The following is a 17,707-nucleotide window of genomic DNA, read 5'->3' on the forward strand; positions in this document are numbered from 1 at the left end:
TTCTTACATTACATTAGAGATATCTATTGTACATTCTACAATAGCTCAGAAACCAGCGAATCCTCACAGTGCACAGTGCATGCACTGGGGGAATCAAAAGTCTGCCGTCACACAGAGTGACTGCAGTCTTTTCATTTTAGAATGGACAGTATAGTCCTCCATGCAGCATTATAGGCACCACATAGTGCTCCATACAGTATTATGGGCACCACACAGTGCTCCATACAGTATTATGGGCACCACATAGTCCTCCATACAGTATTATGGGCACCACATAGTCCTCCATACAGTATTATGGGCACCACATAGTCCTCCATACAGTATTATGGGCACCACATAGTCCTCCATACAGTAATATGGGCACCACATAGTCCTCCATACAGAATTATGGGCACCACATAGTCCTCCATACAGTATTATGGGCACCACATAGTCCTCCATACAGTATTATGGGCACCACATAGTCCTCCATACAGTAATATGGGCACCACATAGTCCTCCATACAGTAATATGGGCACCAGTTAGTCCTCCATACAGTATTATGGGCACCACATAGTCCTCCATACAGTATTATGGGCACCACGTAGTCCTCCATACAGTAATATGGGCACCACATAGTCCTCCATACAGTAATATGGGCACCACATAGTCCTCCATACAGAATTATGGGCACCACATAGTCCTCCATACAGTATTATGGGCACCACGTAGTCCTCCATACAGTATTATGGGCACCACATAGTCCTCCATACAGTAATATGGGCACCACATAGTCCTCCATACAGTATTATGGGCACCACATAGTCCTCCATACAGTATTATGGGCACCACATAGTCCTCCATACAGTAATATGGGCACCACATAGTCCTCCATACAGTAATATGGGCACCACTTAGTCCTCCATACAGTATTATGGGCACCACATAGTCCTCCATACAGTATTATGGGCACCACGTAGTCCTCCATACAGTAATATGGGCACCACATAGTCCTCCATACAGAATTATGGGCACCACATAGTCCTCCATACAGTAATATGGGCACCACTTAGTCCTCCATACAGTATTATGGGCACCACATAGTCCTCCATACAGTATTATGGGCACCACATAGTCCTCCATACAGTAATATGGGCACCACATAGTCCTCCATACAGAATTATGGGCACCACATAGTCCTCCATACAGTAATATGGGCACCGCATAGTCTTCCATACAGTAATATGGGCACCACATAGTCCTCCATACAGTATTATGGGCACCACATAGTCCTCCATACAGTAATATGGGCACCACATAGTCCTCTATACAGTATTATGGGCACCACATAGTCCTCCATACAGTAATATGGGCACCACATAGTCCTCCATACAGTAATATGGGCACCACATAGTCCTCCATACAGTATTATGGGCACCACTTAGTCCTCCATTCAGTATTATGGGCACCACATAGTCATCCATACAGTATTGTGGGCACCATGTAGTCTTCCATACAGTATTATGGGCACCAAATAGTCTTCCATAGAGTATTATTGGCACCACATAGTCCTCTATACAGTATTGTGGGCACCACATAGTGCTCCGTACAGTTATTTTTGGCACCTCATAGTCCTCCATACAGTATTATGGGCACCAAATAGTCCTCCATAGAGTATTATGGGCACCAAATAGTCCTCCATAGAGTATTATGGGCACCACATAGTCCTCCATACAGTATTATGGACACCAGATAGTCCTTCATTCATTTTTTTTGGGCACCACATACTAATCCATACAGTATAATGGTACCCATATATTGATCCCTACAGTATTGTGGCCCCATAGAGAGTAATGGCCCCATATATTACAGCATGAATGACAAGGGCCAGTGCGAGTATATGTGTCTGTGAAAAGACATACAACACATGGATGGCATCCATGTGCCATCAATGTACAGCAAGTCTGCTGGACATGTTTAACATTGCACAGTATTTGTAATTTATTTATTTCTTTATCCGTACCATAAAAACACTGATGACACACCGATAGAAAACACTGATGACACTGGTACCGATTTTTCACATCCGTGTTTTATACGGACGTGTGAAGGGGGGCCTAAGACCATGTTCACACATTGCAGCAAAAACGCAGGTATCAGGTTTTGCTGCATAAAACTGTATCAGCATGCACAAGAGACAAATGTACCTGAAAAAATGCAGCCAAAAAAACGCAGCAAAACCTTCTTTTTTCAGCAGCTTCTTTACTGCCAAGAGAGCAGGTTACGGCTGCATAAAAAAATGCAACAAAAATGCAACAAAAATGCAACATGTGAACACAGCCTAAAGTAGAATGAGAGTCCCTTAATATTCAAATAGCCCCAAATGTAATTTTGCCGCTAGTCTTCTACCTTTGTCTGTCAACCACTGCTATTAATTTTCTTTTGATTTAACTTCTGAAAACCTAACCTTCATTTTCCAGACTCGTCCATGGTGGCACCGATCAATGACCTTCACAGCAATGATCCTGTACCCTTGGCAAAGGGTGAAAGGCTTATGAGATGTAAGCTGGCCAGCATCTACAGGCTCATAGACCTCAATGGCTGGGCCCAGCTCAGTGGTACTTTTGCTTCAGTGAGTAATTTGCCTTTTGGGTTAATTTGCCTTGATGAATTTTTGGTGCTTTTTTAACACTGCGTTTCTGCACAAAAAAACCCGCAGCGCCTTACAGTTCCAACAACATGGAAAGGATTTATAGAAATCTCCAGCCCACTGAGTTCTTTTTATACAGTGTAAACTGAGCTGCAGTGCGCATGTCAATTTCTTTTGCAGGTACGCTGAATTTTATGTATGGATATTCCTGATAAAATTGCAGTAAATATATAAAAATCCTCAGGTAAAAAACAAATATGCATTTTTAGTGTGTATCCGCTAGTAAAATGCACATGTAATGCACACATGGCTGTATCAATAAAGTTTTTCAACCAGGAAGTATCAAATACAAAGCAGCTTTATTTAAAACATAGCATAACATAACATGACAAAAACGAGATAAAAACATATAAAAAAAAAGACACAAAAATGCAATGAAAAAATGCAAGTCGCCAAATGTAGTTAAAGGGTGCAGAAAATCTGCAACAACAAAAACTCACCAAATACTCATCATGGAAACGGAGTCTTAGGCCGGCTTCACACTAGCGAGAAAAACGGACGAGTACAATGTGATAAAAAATCGCATAGCACTAGGACCAATGTTAATCTATGGGGCAGCTCCCATCATCCGATTTTTTTTCTCGCCCGTTTTAAACGAGCTGAGAAAATCACAGCACGCTGCAATTGTCGGCGATTCTCGGCTAATGCAAGTCTATGGGTGCGAGAAAAAAACGGATTTCACACGGACCACAAGTGTGTCTTGCGAGAAATACGCACCGTGTCCTTTAACAAAAGCCGGCAATTCAGTGCGCGATACAGTAAAATCACACTGACATGTTTAATAAAGAATAGATAGAATAGATATAGACACATAGAATATATATATATATATATATATATATACATCTAATATATAAAGCTCAAGTGTGTGCATGTATGTGTGTGTGTATGTATGTATGTCCGGGATAGGCATCCGCACCGTCGCAGCTACAGCCACAAAATTTTGCACAGTCACACGTCTGGACCCCGAGAGCGTCATAGCCTATGTTGTGAGGTGAAATTTTAACCCCGCGCGTTCCAATTCACCAAACAATTTTGCCCCTATCTACATAATGGGGAAAAAGTGAAAGGAAAAGTGTTGGAGGCAAATTGACAGCTGCCAGATGTGAACAAGGGTGACTTAAAGAATGAGAGCAATGGCACCAAACAGTATATATCGTACAGTTGCTAAGGTGGGGCCCTGACATGGGATACTCACCACACACGGGGATATGAGCACACACACACAAAATGCGCCACACACTACCACGTGCTTCAACACATATACCACCCTCAGCACACATTTCACCACACATACACCAACCTCGCCACATAAAAGTCGAAACACAAAAGTCGCCACTCAAAACTCGCCACGCTGTCCCAGAACTGTTTAAAAGATGAAAAATGAGCTGTGATTGGTTGCTATCAGCAACAGTTTTCTTTGTAGACAGTTGTGGTAACTGAGGCCTATTATTCTTATCATTTCTATGGTGTTATCGTCTATTAGATACACGGCTCTGCAGACAGTATCACACAGGATAGGATTAGATACACGGCTCAGCAGTCAGTATCACACAGGATAGGATTAGATACACGGCTCAGCAGTCAGTATCACACAGGAGAGGATTAGATACACGGCTCAGCAGTCAGTATCACACAGGAGAGGATTAGATACACGGCTCAGCAGTCAGTATCACACATGATAGGATTAGATACATGGCTCAGCAGCCAGTATCACACAGGAGAGGATTAGATACACGGCTGAGCAGTCAGTATCACACAGGATAGGATTAGATACACAGCTCAGCAGTCAGTATCACACAGGATAGGATTAGATACACGGCTCAGCAGAAAGTATCACACAGGAGAGGATACTTGGGTAATCGTTTAGCTAATTTGTGTTGCAAATCTATAGTTTTGAATATATGATGTGAAATGGTTTTATGTGCAATATAACCATTATAATTTGTTATAACTAACCACAGTTGGTTACTATGCCCGGGCAACGCTGGGCTCTTCAGCTAGTATATATATATATATATGTCATTGAGACACATATATATATTTATAGTTCATAGAGTTCTACGTAGCCTAATAGCCGCTAAATCAATTGCCGGCTTCTGTAAAATCAATACAAAACCCGACATGAAGTGACACATGGTTTATATACAGTAAACCATTTCATTTCATTTAGCTTTTTATATGTCTTTGACTAATAATTAGATTAGGGTATGGGTGTAAAAGTTTGGACTTGTAGGTGTTAAATTAACGGGTAAATTCGTTGGAAAAAATTGTGTGGGCTCCCGCGGTATTTTCTCCACCAGAGAAGGCAAGCCAGTGAGTGAGGGCAGATATTAATAGCCTAGAGAGGGACCATTGTTTTTGCCCCCCCCAGCTAAAAAAATCTGCCCCCAGCCACCCCAGAAAAGGCGCATCTATAAGATGTGCCTTTTCTGGCACTTAGCCTCTCTATTCCCATTGCCTTTAGCGGTGGCTCATGGGTTAATAATGGGTTAATGTCACCTTACTATTGGAAGGTGACATTAAGCCTGTGTGACACTTCAGGGATTGACAGCGTCCGAGGGTGGACCCTCTGGGTCGTGGAACTGAAGCCCCCGGGGCGAGCGCGCCAGGTGGAACCGACCCCTATACAGGGACCGTTAGGGGCAGGCCCGCGGGGGTCAGACACTGCGACAGCTGGAACCAAGAGGGGCGACTCAAAGGACCGGAGTGGCTACAGGCATGACCGGGATACCAGACAGGACCCAAGGTACAGGAGCAAGGAGTACCGGACGGGGACTGGTGTAGAGGAACCAGACAGCAGGTACCAAAAGGTGGTGACAGGACTAGGGCACAGGACTCTGTGCACTAAGCGCGGAGGGAGGCATGGAGCGGTTAGCACCAGGAACAAATATAATGACAGACACACAGCAGGCGGGAGAACAAGACAGGAAACGGGACAGGCACTGGAGGGCGGAACCGAGATGGAGACCAGAGGAGATACAGACTGGAAAACAGAGGCAAGGCGGAATGGATGACGGGCAGGAAGGCAGGTAATAGAACACAGTGGCAGAGAAAACGAAGGCAGGGACAGGAGAATCACGAGACTGAGGAAAAGACTATAGACAAGCTATAGGCGGCCAGATTAGCGCAGGGTATAGCACACGATACCAGGCGTCCTCCCTTTATGGGAGACGCCTGATATATCCCCTGCCAGCAGATGATTGGCTGACCGTGATCCCAGAAGTCGCCCACCGCAGGGTTAAGAAATCTGCAGGGCGTGTGCCCGTGGCCTAAGGCGCATGCGCGGGACCGCAGCTGACCGGGAGGAAGGAGGAGGTGGGAGCGCACGTGAGCAGGGAACAGTGTGGCAGGATGCAGCTGGGTAAGAGGACGCAGCGGCGGGACCCGGTGCTGGTGTGACGGCGGCTGGCACGGCCGCCGACGTCACAATCTGGTTAATAATGGAGAAGTGTCAGTAAGACACCTTATTAATCCTATAGTAGTAAAGGGTTAAAAAAGACACACACACATTAATTATTTTAATGAAATAATCACACAAAGTTTTTGACCAAATTTATTATTCTGCTATTCCAACAGAATCCCTTGTTCTCCTGAAAAAAAAAATTAAAAAACCAACAATATACATACCTCTCCGCCGTTCAGTCAGGTCCCATGCTGCAATCCATCACAAGGGGTTAACTAGTTTACAACAGGGACCCGTGCTAATGCTACCGGCCCCGCTGTAAACCACTGCTGAATGAATGACTTCATCTTTGCGCAGCCTTCTCGGAGATGAACTAATAAGCGTGGGAAAGTTTCTGAACTTTTTTCCACTCTCCTGAGTTCACCTCAGGTCAGCCAGGGACTCCACACAGCCTCACTGATTACCGCTGATGTCAGTGAGGCTGCTCGGAGTCCCTGGCTGACCTGAAGTGAACTCGATAGCGTGGTAAAATTTCTGAACTTTTTCCCACGTTGTCAGATTACCTCTGGTCAGCCTCAGTGACGTCAGCGGTAGTCAGTGAGGCTGCGTGGAGTTCCCGGCTGACCTGAAGTGAACTGACAGCGTGGGAAAAAGTTCAGAAACTTTCTCACGCTAATCAGTTCATCTCCAGTCAGCCGGGGCGCCTGTGATTTAATTCATTCTGCAGTGGTTTACAGCGGGGCCGGTAGCATTAGCACCGATCCCCATTGTAAACTAGTTAACCCCTTGTGATGGATTGCAGCAGGGGACCGGACTGAATGGCGGAGAGGTATTTGTTGCTTTTTTTTTTTTTTTTTACAGAACAAGGGATTTTTTGGGATTGGCAGAATAATAAATTTGGTCAAAAATGTTGTGTATTTATTTCATTAAAAGAATTTTTAATTAATGTGAGGGTATCTTTTTTAACCTTTTAATATTCTAGGGTTAATAATGGATATGTGTCTTATTGACACCTCTCCATTATTAACCCTGCTTAATTTCACCTTTCAATAGCAAGGTGACATTAACCCAGTATTATTAACCCATGAGCCATCTCTAATGGCCATGGGAATAGAGAGGCTAAGTGCCAGAAAAGGCGCATCTTATAGATGCGCCTTTTCTGGGGTGGCTGGGGGCAGATATTTTAGCCAGTGGGGGGCCAAAAACAATGGTCACTCTCTAGGCTATTAATATCTGCCCTCACTCACTGGCTTTCCCTCTCTGGCCGAGAAATTACCGCGGGAGCCCACGCAATTTTTTTCAACGAATTTACCCGTTAATTTAACACCTACATGTCCAAAATTTTACACACATACCCTAATCTAATTATTAGTCAAAGACATATAAAAAACTAAATGATATGAAATGGTTTACTGTATGTAAACCATGTGTCATTTCTTGTCGGGTTTTGTATTGATTTTACAGAAGCCGGCAATTGATTTAGTGGCTATTCTGCTATGTAGAACTCTATTAAATATATATATACAGTCATGGCCAAAAGTATTGACACCCCTGCAATTCTGTCAGATAATACTCAGTTTCTTCCTGGAAATGATTGCAAACACAAATTCTTTGGTATTATTATCTTCATTTAATTTGTCTTAAATGAAGAAACACAAAAAGAATTGTCCTAAAGCCAAATTGGATATAATTCCACACCAAACATAAAAAAGAGGGTGGACAAAAGTATTTGCACTGTGCGAAAAATCATGTGATGCTTCTCTAATTTGTGTAATTAACAGCACCTGTAACTTACCTGTGGCACCTAACAGGTGTTGGCAATAACTAAATCACACTTGCAGCCAGTTGACATGGATTAAAGTTGACTCAACCTCTGTCCTGTGTCCTTGTGTGTACCACATTGAGCATGGAGAAAAGAAAGAAGACCAAAGAACTGTCTGAGGACTTGAGAAACCAAATTGTGAGGAAGCATGAGCAATCTCAAGGCTACAAGTCCATCTCCAAAGACCTGAATGTTCCTGTGTCTACCGTGCGCAGTGTCGTCAAGAAGTTTAAAGCCCATGGCACTGTGGCTAACCTCCCTAGATGTGAACGGAAAAGAAAAATTGACAAGAGATTTCAACGCAAGATTGTGCGGATGTTGGATAAAGAACCTCCACTAACATCCAAACAAGTTCAAGCTGCCCTGCAGTCCGAGGGTACAACGGTGTCAACCCGTACTATCCGTCGGCATCTGAATGAAAAGGGACTGTATGGTAGGAGACCCAGGAAGACTCCACTTCTTACCCCGAGACATAAAAAAGCCAGGCTGGAGTTTGCCAAAACTTACCTGAAAAAGCCTAAAACATTTTGGAAGAATGTTCTTTGGTCAGATGAGACAAAAGTAGAGCTTTTAGGGCAAAAGCATCAACATAGAGTTTACAGGAGAAAAAAGAGGCATTCAAAGAAAAGTACACGGTCCCTACAGTCAAACATGGCGGAGGTTCCCTGATGTTTTGGGGTTGCTTTGCTGCCTCTGGCACTGGACTGCTTGACCGTGTGCATGGCATTATGAAGTCAGAAGACTACCAACAAATTTTGCAGCATAATTTAGGGCCCAGTGTGAGAAAGCTGGGTCTACCTCAGAGGTCATGGGTCTTCCAGCAGGACAATAACCCAAAACACACTTCAAAAAGCACTAGAAAATGGTTTGAGAGAAAGCACTGGAGACTTCTAAGGTGGCCAGCAATGAGTCCAGACCTGAATCCCATAGAACACCTGTGGAGAGATCTAAAAATGGCACTTTGGAGAAGGCACCCTTCAAATATCAGGGACCTGGAGTAGTTTGCCAAAGAAGAATGGTCTAAAATTCCAGCAGAGCATTGTAAGAAACTCATTGATGGTTACCGGAAGCGGTTGGTCGCAGTTATTTTGGCTAAAGGTTGTGCAACCAAGTATTAGGCTGAGGGTGCCAATACTTTTGTCCGGCCCATTTTTGGAGTTTTGTGTGAAATGATCAATGTTTTGCTTTTTGCTTCATTCCCTTTTGTGTTTTTTCATTTAAGACAAATTAAATGAAGATAATAATACCAAAGAATTTGTGTTTGCAATCATTTTCAGGAAGAAACTGAATATTATCTGACAGAATTTCAGGGGTGTCAATACTTTTGGCCATGACTGTATATGTCTCAATGACGTGTGTGTATATATATATATATATTCTATGTGTATATATCTATTCTTTCGTTTGTGTTTTAACCTGTCATTGGGCTCCATTATATGTCCATTTTGCAAGCCAGTGAGAAAATCTCGCCATACGAATGTCACACGGATGCTTAGATGTGAGAAAATCGCATCCTCTCATTCCAATCGGATGACATACGGATCACTGTTCATGAAACATTTGTGCGATTTTGGTCCGTGAAAAACGGACCGATTTTTTTTATACGTTGTGTGTGACTCCAGCCTTAGTCTATTAATATGTTGTCAGCTAAGACCGATCTCGAGCCTGATATCTGGTATTATTGCTATACTGCTGTATTATAAAGGTGAATCTCTGGGCCCTTGAGCAATATTTAGTCGCTATACGGCGGCTTTGGCCGTGACGCAGATTGTGCAGCCAAAGATCGCTCTACACCATTTCTGCATAATGCGGGTGAATGAGGTCTTATTGTGACATGCAAAGTACTGCAACAGCTACAAGCAATTGTTAAAAAAATTCAACTGGTTCCAACTTTTTGCGATTTGCTTGTCATTGTGGTGGCACCTTGTGCTTCACAGTGAGACTCCATTCATCGGCATAGAGGGACGTTTATCAGTGCGACCTGTGATGCCGCCAAAGTCATCGTGCAGCCCCTTAATGAGTCTTCAGTTCAAGTCTTCAGACATATGGTGCTCAGACCTCCTACATCTCATTGTCATTTTTTCAGGCTCTGAGGTCATTGCTGAAGTTCTAAATTAGAGGTGCACAACCTGCAAAGCAGGAATCGCATGCAGCTCTCAATGCCATTTTGTGTGGCCCCCTCATATGTCAGAGAAAATGGGAATTCAAACAAAAAAGGAAGCACACTGTAGCACCATAGCATGCAAATATGAAAAATGAATTGCATTACTGCATTAGAAATATGAAAAATTGAGAAAGCTTAGTGCATATGGGACGCCCTCACACCCAGGGCTGTGGGGTACTCGGTACCAGGCCCGATGAGCTTTAATGGGAGATATCACGGCAGCTGGGACCCGGCCCGTGGCCCTGGGCGCCCATTGTAAAAGGAGAATGTTCAGTGTGCTTATAAGTGATTTGTGACGCCACCTGTGGTGTTCGGCAATAGAGATATAAGCCGACGCTGCAGACAGATCCTCTGGGACAGATGGTGTGGTGCCGCAGTGATGTTATAGCCCTCCACAGGCAGGGCTGTAGTCCCAGGGCAGTGTAGGTGAAGTGACACTTAGATGGTGTAGTGTCAGGTGCGAGGGATGTAGCAGTGCTGGGCAGGTTGGCGCAGGAATAAGTGGAGGACACCAGGGCATGTAGTTCCAAAGCTTTACTCACAGTCTGTTGTACAAACAGGTGCCTGCTTCCGTGCCATGTCCTCCGGGTTAGGGACTCAGTCAACCTCCAGGCCAGATGGAATACTCCCTTCCAACACTCCGCCAACATGTGCCTTTCGGAACGTCTCCTCTTATAGCGTCTTTAAATGAAGTTCTCCCAGTACTGAGTTACACTGGAGTTCCTCCTGTCCGATGTTCTTATGAACTCTACTTGTACGGCAGACAGCTGTAGCCTGCTTCGGGGACTCATTGCTACTAAGTCCCGGCTCACTATCCAGTTGCTGTTGTGCCCCCAAGTCTTGTGTGGGAATAAAGTGGTCACTGCTTCTATTCCTCCGGCGTCTGCTGCAGGACCATTGTGTAAAATTTGGAAACTGTAGGTATTTAATAAAAGAATGTATTTATGGTAAAAACTGGCGTGGGCTCCGGCTCAATTTTCTGCGCCAGAGAGGGAAAGCCAGTGACGGAGGGCCGATATTAATAGCCTAGAAAGGGACCATGGTTATTGGCCCCCCTGGCTAAAAACACCTTCCCCCAGCCACCCCAGAAAAGGGGTAATAAGGGGTTAATATATATATATATATACACATATATACAGTACATATATATATAGATGTTAAATATATACCGTATATGTGTGTCACTGACATGTGTGTATATATTTTTTGGAATTGGAAAACTGCAGCATGTCACTTCTTAGTTAATAAATAACATTTCCCACATGTCTACTTTACATCAGCACATTTTGGAAACCACTTTTTTTTTGTTAGGACGTTATAAGGGTTAAAAGTTGACCAGCAATTTCTCAGTTTTGCAACAAAATTTACAAAACCATTTTCTTAGGGACCACCTCACATTTAAAGTGACTTTGAGGGGTCTATATGGCAGAAAATACCCAAAGGTGACAACACTCTACAAACTGCACCCCTCAAGATGCTCAAAACCACATTCAAGAAATTTATTAACCCTTTACGTTCTTCACAGGAACTGAAGCAATGTGGAAGGAAAAAATTAACATTTAACTTTTCTTCACAAACATTTTACTTCAGGACCATTTTTTTTATTTTCACAAGTGTAAAAAGAGAAAATGAACCACAAAATTTGTTGTGCAATTTCTCCTGAATACGCCGATATGCCATATGTGGGGGTAAACCACTGTTTGGGCGCACGGCAGAGCTCGGAAGGGAAGGAGCACCGTTTGACTTTTTTAATGCAGAATTGGCTGGAATTGAGATTGGAAGCCATGTCGCGTTTGGAGAGCCACTGATGTGCCTAAACAGTGGAAACCCCCCCACAAGTGACACTATTTTGGAAACTAGACCCCCTAAGGAACTTATCTAGATAGTGGTGAGCACTTTCAACCCCCAAGTGCTTCACAGAAGTTTATAACGTAGAGCCGTGAAAACAAAAAAATCAAAAATGATCTTTTTGCCCCCAAATTTTTATTTTCCCAAGGGAAACAGGAGAAATTAGACCCCGAAAGTTGTTGCGCAATTTGTCCTGAGTACGCCGATACCCCATATGTGAGGGTAAACCACTGTTTGGGCGAACGGCAGAGCTCGGAAGGGAAGGAGTGCCGTTTGACTTTTTCAACACAGAATTGGCTGGAATTGAGATTGGACGCCATGTCGCGTTTGGAGAGCCTTTGATGTGTCTAAACAGTGGAAACCCCCCAATTCTAACTCCAACCCTAACCCCAACACACCCCTAACCTAATCCCAACCCTAACTATAACCCTAACCCCAACACACCCCTAACCTAATCCCAACCCTAATTATAACCCTAACTATAACTCTAACCCCAACACACCCCTTACCCTGATTCCAACCATAACCCTAACCACAAACCTAAACCTAATCCCAACCCTAACCCTTATCTCAACCCTAACCCTAGCCCCAACCCTAACCATAACTTTAGCCCCAACCCTAACCTAACTTTAGCCCAACTCTAACCCTATTGGGAAAATGGAACTTAATATATTTTTTTTTATTTATTTTGATCACAGTGACCAAAATTAACCAATAGTAAAAAATCTCCTATTATTTCTGGGTGCCGGCAGATCTCGACGGGCGCACTGCGCAAAAACGCAACAAAACGCATTGCAGCTAAAATCAGCGCCCCCAGATCAGAAAAATGTGTGCATCCCTGTTATAAAGCAATACATTTCTCTAGTTTTTGGACCTAAATGTTTTATATTTTTTGTGTTTTTTAATATGTTTAGACGTAGTGTATGTGTTTTTGTAAATGTGAATGTTATAAACCCTCAGTGCCTGAACGGTGACTTACTCATCTGTTCAGTCCTTCCCGTTGTTACGTTTGCCCATTTTCTCGATCCTATACTGTTATGTTATAAATATAATTCTTCATTTTCAGATCAGGGTTAATAAAGAACAGGATCACTTCTTAATCAGCCCGCGTGGAGTGGCTTGTAATGAAGTGTCGGCGTCAACCCTAGTAAGTAATAAAATAATTGAGGGAGCCGATAGTCTCTAAGTAACTTATGAGTAATGACTAATCAGTGTATAGTCTTACTTCCGCTCCCATCATCACTGTAGAATACTTATGGACGCATGAAATAATGAAAATGTCCATACTGGAATACCCCTTTAATGTGTATTAGGGCTCGTGCCCATAAAAATAGAACAAGTGCTATCCGTGGTTTTGACAGATAGCACTCGTCCTCATGCATGTGATTAGCATGATCGAACCGATTTTCTTGGATGAGGGGCTGCGTGACCCCAGCCTTATAAGTAATTTTCCCAATGATCAGCTTATAGGGATGTTTGTCTAGCCCTTTTCATTTCATGAAAATATCACTTCCACATTACATGCTTTGTGTGCGGTTTGGGGGGGCTTCCATCACCTCTGATTTCCTTTCATTCAATCCCAACTGGCAATGCCATTCACAGGTAAAAGTGAATATTTTGGGGGAGATGGTGGAGGTCGGTAGCTCTGTCTTTGAGGTGGACACCAGTGACTTCAGTCTGCACTCAGCCATTTACTCAGCGCGGCCCGATGTGAGATGTATCATTCAGCTCCATACAGCGGCAACGACGGCGGTGAGATCTACGAATGATATCGTATATGGGACGGGGCGGGCGATCAGCGCTGGTCACACAGGTCTCCTGACAGAGGGAAGTCTTGTGGTCTTCACAGGTGTCGGCCATGAAATGTGGCCTCCTGCCTATCTCCCATGACGCTCTGCTGGCAGGAGAAGTGGTGTACTATGATTTCAATGGAGACATGGAAGAAGAAAAGGACAGGATTGAACTGCAGAAGAGTTTGGGGCCGACGTGCAAGGTTCGGCCATGTCTTTCCTCCATGACTGGTTTCTGGCTCTTCCTCGGTGAAGGCTTTATTCCTGAGGCAATGCAGAGAATGACTGTGCTTTACCTTCTAGGTGCTTGTCCTGAGGAATCACGGGGTTGTAGCTCTGGGAGAATCGGTAGAAGAAGCTTTTTATAAAATTTTTCATCTCCAGGCGGCCTGTGAAATCCAGGTAGAGTATAGATTATGGTAATAGATCTGCTGTTGGCCTTTCCCCAGTTTGCGAATATTTCTTCTGTGATCACCAACCTGTGGCTCCGCAGCTGCACAAAGCTACCACTCCCAGCTGTCCTGACAACCACTGTTGTAAAAGGACAATTCCCAACACAGTTGTCAGAAGATCCATACTGTAGATTAAAGTTCGATATTCTCCAACCTGTGGATCCCCAGCTATTGCATAACTACAACTCCCAGCATGCAGTCCGTCATCACCAACAGTAAGTTGTATTAATGGTGTCTGACCTGCGGACAGCCACGTTGGGAGTTGTAGCTGTGCAGCAGCTGGAGAGGTTCAACTAGGAGACCATTGTGTTCATCAAATAATGGTTCCCAGAAGTCTCCATGTTAGCCCCCCCATAATACAACCTATAGGGGGATGCTCCTGGGCTCTAATGCAACCTTTGTAGACAGATCCCCAACCTACGTGTATAATGCATGTTATTTATAGTATTGGACGCCTCATATGGGGCAAATGAACCATTAAGATCCCATCAGGCTTAAGGGGTCAAGTGCAAGAGCGAACACTACAGGTATTGCCTCATTATATGTTATTAAAGGGCTTGTTCACCTCTGGAAACTTTTTTTTTTGTTATCTTAAATGCATGCATGGGCAAAAAAAAATCATTTTTGCAATTGGGTTTCATTACAAATGTTGCACCATTTTGCTTTTACAGTCTTTGTTTTCCTGCACCTTCAACTTTGTTGTAGTCTGTGGCCATAAATTAACTGAGAGGAGCTCAGATAAAGACACATAAAAAAGTTTCCAATGCCCAATCAGTCCCTCATGGCCAGCTGGCTGATGGATTCTCAGTTAACTCTTCCTACAGCCAGTAATAGACAGAGTTACACAGAGGCTGTGGAAGGAAACGGTGCAACATTATTAGTGAAACACAATTGTAATTTTGTTTTATAGCCCAAATTATATGCAGTTAACAATACAATAGGCAGATTTGTATTACCATACACATTCCTGACTCCTTATGCGCCATTAGTGGCATATGCCGAAACTGCCCAATAGCATTCACAATGCTGCTTCACCCTAGAAGACTGCGTATCCCTAGAGCGGCCCAAAAGATGTAAGATCCAGACATATAAGCCTCTACCTGTGCAAGAGCAGTTAATCATGTCATCAATCAGAAAGTAGGGGCTGCACTGCAACCCAAAGGGGCTAAAAGAGAGGGCCTCATGACTAGGCTACATGCCGGGCCTAGGGGCCTGTATGGGTACTGAGTTATAGGATCCTTAACAGTTATCCTAAGATGGCCTTTTAGTTTGTTGGGAGCTGTGCCACACTGAAAAGTTTGGGGTTATGGGAGTGGTATCCTGATGCACCCTAAATGATCGGTGGCTGCAGCCAGGTATATAGGGGTTGCTTGGCGGTTAAGGGGTAGTCCGTTGGTAAATCAGCGTCCCACCCATCCACCCCTAAGGTTTGCTCCACACCTTTGATATGAAGGTTTAAAAGACAAGTTGTTATTATTGGTCGGCTGCTCAGGATTAAACATTACGTCATGGCAGCAGGCGGGAACAGGTCTTTGGAAAACCATTTGGTGGTGTGGTAAATTATGGGGGTAGGAGACCTGTTTTGGTAGGGTCAGCCCCCTCCCCTTGTATAAATGTTAAGAAATACTTTGGGAGTCCCTACTGAGCCGAAGTCTCAGATAACACAAATCACGGCGGGGGGAGGACATCATTCAGCTGGAGGGTCCCAGAATTGGCACTATGTGGTTGGGGGCAATGAAAAGTCGCTGATGGTGCCCAGTTTTATTGGTAGAGCTTCCAAATAATTTTCCTTGTATTTAAGTATGAGAAATAATATTGTTTATGTTATTATTAAAGGCTGCTGTGTTCACTTTATCCACATTTATAGTGTTTCTCATTATTGGTCATTTTTAAGGGGATAAGGTAAGAAAAGAAAGGGGGGGCGATGTTTAGGCCATTTGTGTTCGGCCAGGCGGAGGGCCGCCATTCCTCACGTCATGTCAGTTCCAATATGGCCGACCTGTTGCTTCTTTAATATTAAATCCTCATGTTTCAGGTCTCGGCTGTGCCTTGTGCCGGAGGGCCAGAAAATCTCATCTTGCTAGATCGTGAAAAGTATCATCCACATGAGGTGGGCACAGTCGGCTGGGCAGGGAGCATGTTTGGACCCATGCAGAAGAGCAGATTGGGCGAATATGAATTTGAGGCTCTAATGAGAATGATGGATAATTTGGTGAGTTTATCTCGTAAGTCATTGATTTCCATACTTTAAATTTTCCTCAAACCAATATTTATCTCTTTATTAATCTTACTTTACAGCTACTTTTTACTTTCTGTAATGTCTCCGATAGTGTTGCCAGCTTATCCTACAATTGGGAATTTACCGCTGATAGACAGAAATACATCTGTGGATACTATGGTAGAATTTCTTATGCCACATGTTTATGAATCCTAGGCCTCTTGGAATCCTGATTTTTTTTTTACTTTTATCGTAGGGCGATCACAAGATAAGGTTTTAGATGATGTAGTTATGTCTTTAATGACAGAAACATGGGGTAATCCCTTATTAGAGACAAGGGAACGTCTGTGCTGATATGGGTAAAGTGATAGCTCTCTGTATGTCATGCCTATCTGGGTTTTGTTGTTGGGATTGTAGGCCAAACATATCTAGGTTCTGTTATTTAAGAAAGGTGACTATTTTAGGAACACAGGATCCATGTTTCAGAATTATAAAATGTGATGTATATTCCATAGGGTTACCGTACAGGCTATACCTACCGCCACCCATTTGTACAAGAGAAGACAAGACACAAGAGTGATGTGGAGATACCCGCCACAGTGACTGCATTTGTGTTTGAAGAAGAAGGTGTCCCTCTCTCGACATTACGACAACATGCCCAGAAACAGCAGAAGGAGAAGACCCGCTGGTTAAATACACCCAACACGTACCTAAGGGTCAATGTGGCAGAGGAAAGCGTAAGCAGCCAGAAGAGCAAGACCACGGTGAGAAGGGACTTAACATCAGAGAAACCATTGCGTGGTAGATAAACCCACATGACAGTCTATTCAGCACAGTAATTTGGAAAATCTATGAAAGTAGCTGTTGTTCTAACTTTGACCACAATTCTGACAGCTACTGCTGTGTGTTCTGTTTTGACCCCAATTTTTTAAAGAGAATCTGTCAGCAGGATTTCACCCGCAAAACTATTCATATACGTATGTGGCTCTTTCAAAGACAAGTCCAGCAATACCTTTACATGAGCGGTCTGTTCTTCCATTGCTGAGAAATCAGCATGTGACTTGATATGTAAATGAGGATGAAGAACTTGTAGAGCTGAAGCCTCTGTCACTCCAGCTCTATTCCCCAACCAGCACTGCCTCCTGCTTGACTGACCACTCCTTTGCCTGAAGTCACACAGAATAGCTGCTATCAGTCAAGCAGGAGGGCTCAGTGTTGTGTGGGAAATAGAGCTGGAGTAACCAAGGCTTAAGATCTACCATAGCTCTTCAGCCTCATTTGCATATCAATTCCATTGCTGAGAAACAGACTGTCAAT

At 43.6% G+C, this 17,707-nt stretch overlaps 1 protein-coding gene across 5 annotated transcripts in view; it reads left to right on the plus strand.

Annotated features, from left to right (window-relative positions):
- The window catches only part of ADD2 (adducin 2), a 170,366-nt gene that overhangs the window by 92,089 nt on the left and 60,570 nt on the right, over positions 1–17,707 (plus strand). For all 5 annotated transcript variants that reach the window (XM_073569075.1, XM_073569073.1, XM_073569074.1 and 2 more), the window contains exons 4-10: positions 2,461–2,612; positions 12,997–13,077; positions 13,533–13,682; positions 13,780–13,923; positions 14,024–14,122; positions 16,208–16,384; positions 16,906–17,154. In XM_073569075.1, coding sequence (XP_073425176.1) covers positions 2,461–2,612; positions 12,997–13,077; positions 13,533–13,682; positions 13,780–13,923; positions 14,024–14,122; positions 16,208–16,384; positions 16,906–17,154 — 1,052 coding nt within the window. The remainder of the gene's footprint in view (positions 1–2,460; positions 2,613–12,996; positions 13,078–13,532; positions 13,683–13,779; positions 13,924–14,023; positions 14,123–16,207; positions 16,385–16,905; positions 17,155–17,707) is intronic.

Source organism: Dendrobates tinctorius, unplaced genomic scaffold, assembly GCF_039654945.1.
Source record: "Dendrobates tinctorius isolate UK_male_01 unplaced genomic scaffold, ASM3965494v1 ptg000022l, whole genome shotgun sequence".
NCBI lineage: Eukaryota > Metazoa > Chordata > Amphibia > Anura > Dendrobatidae > Dendrobates > Dendrobates tinctorius.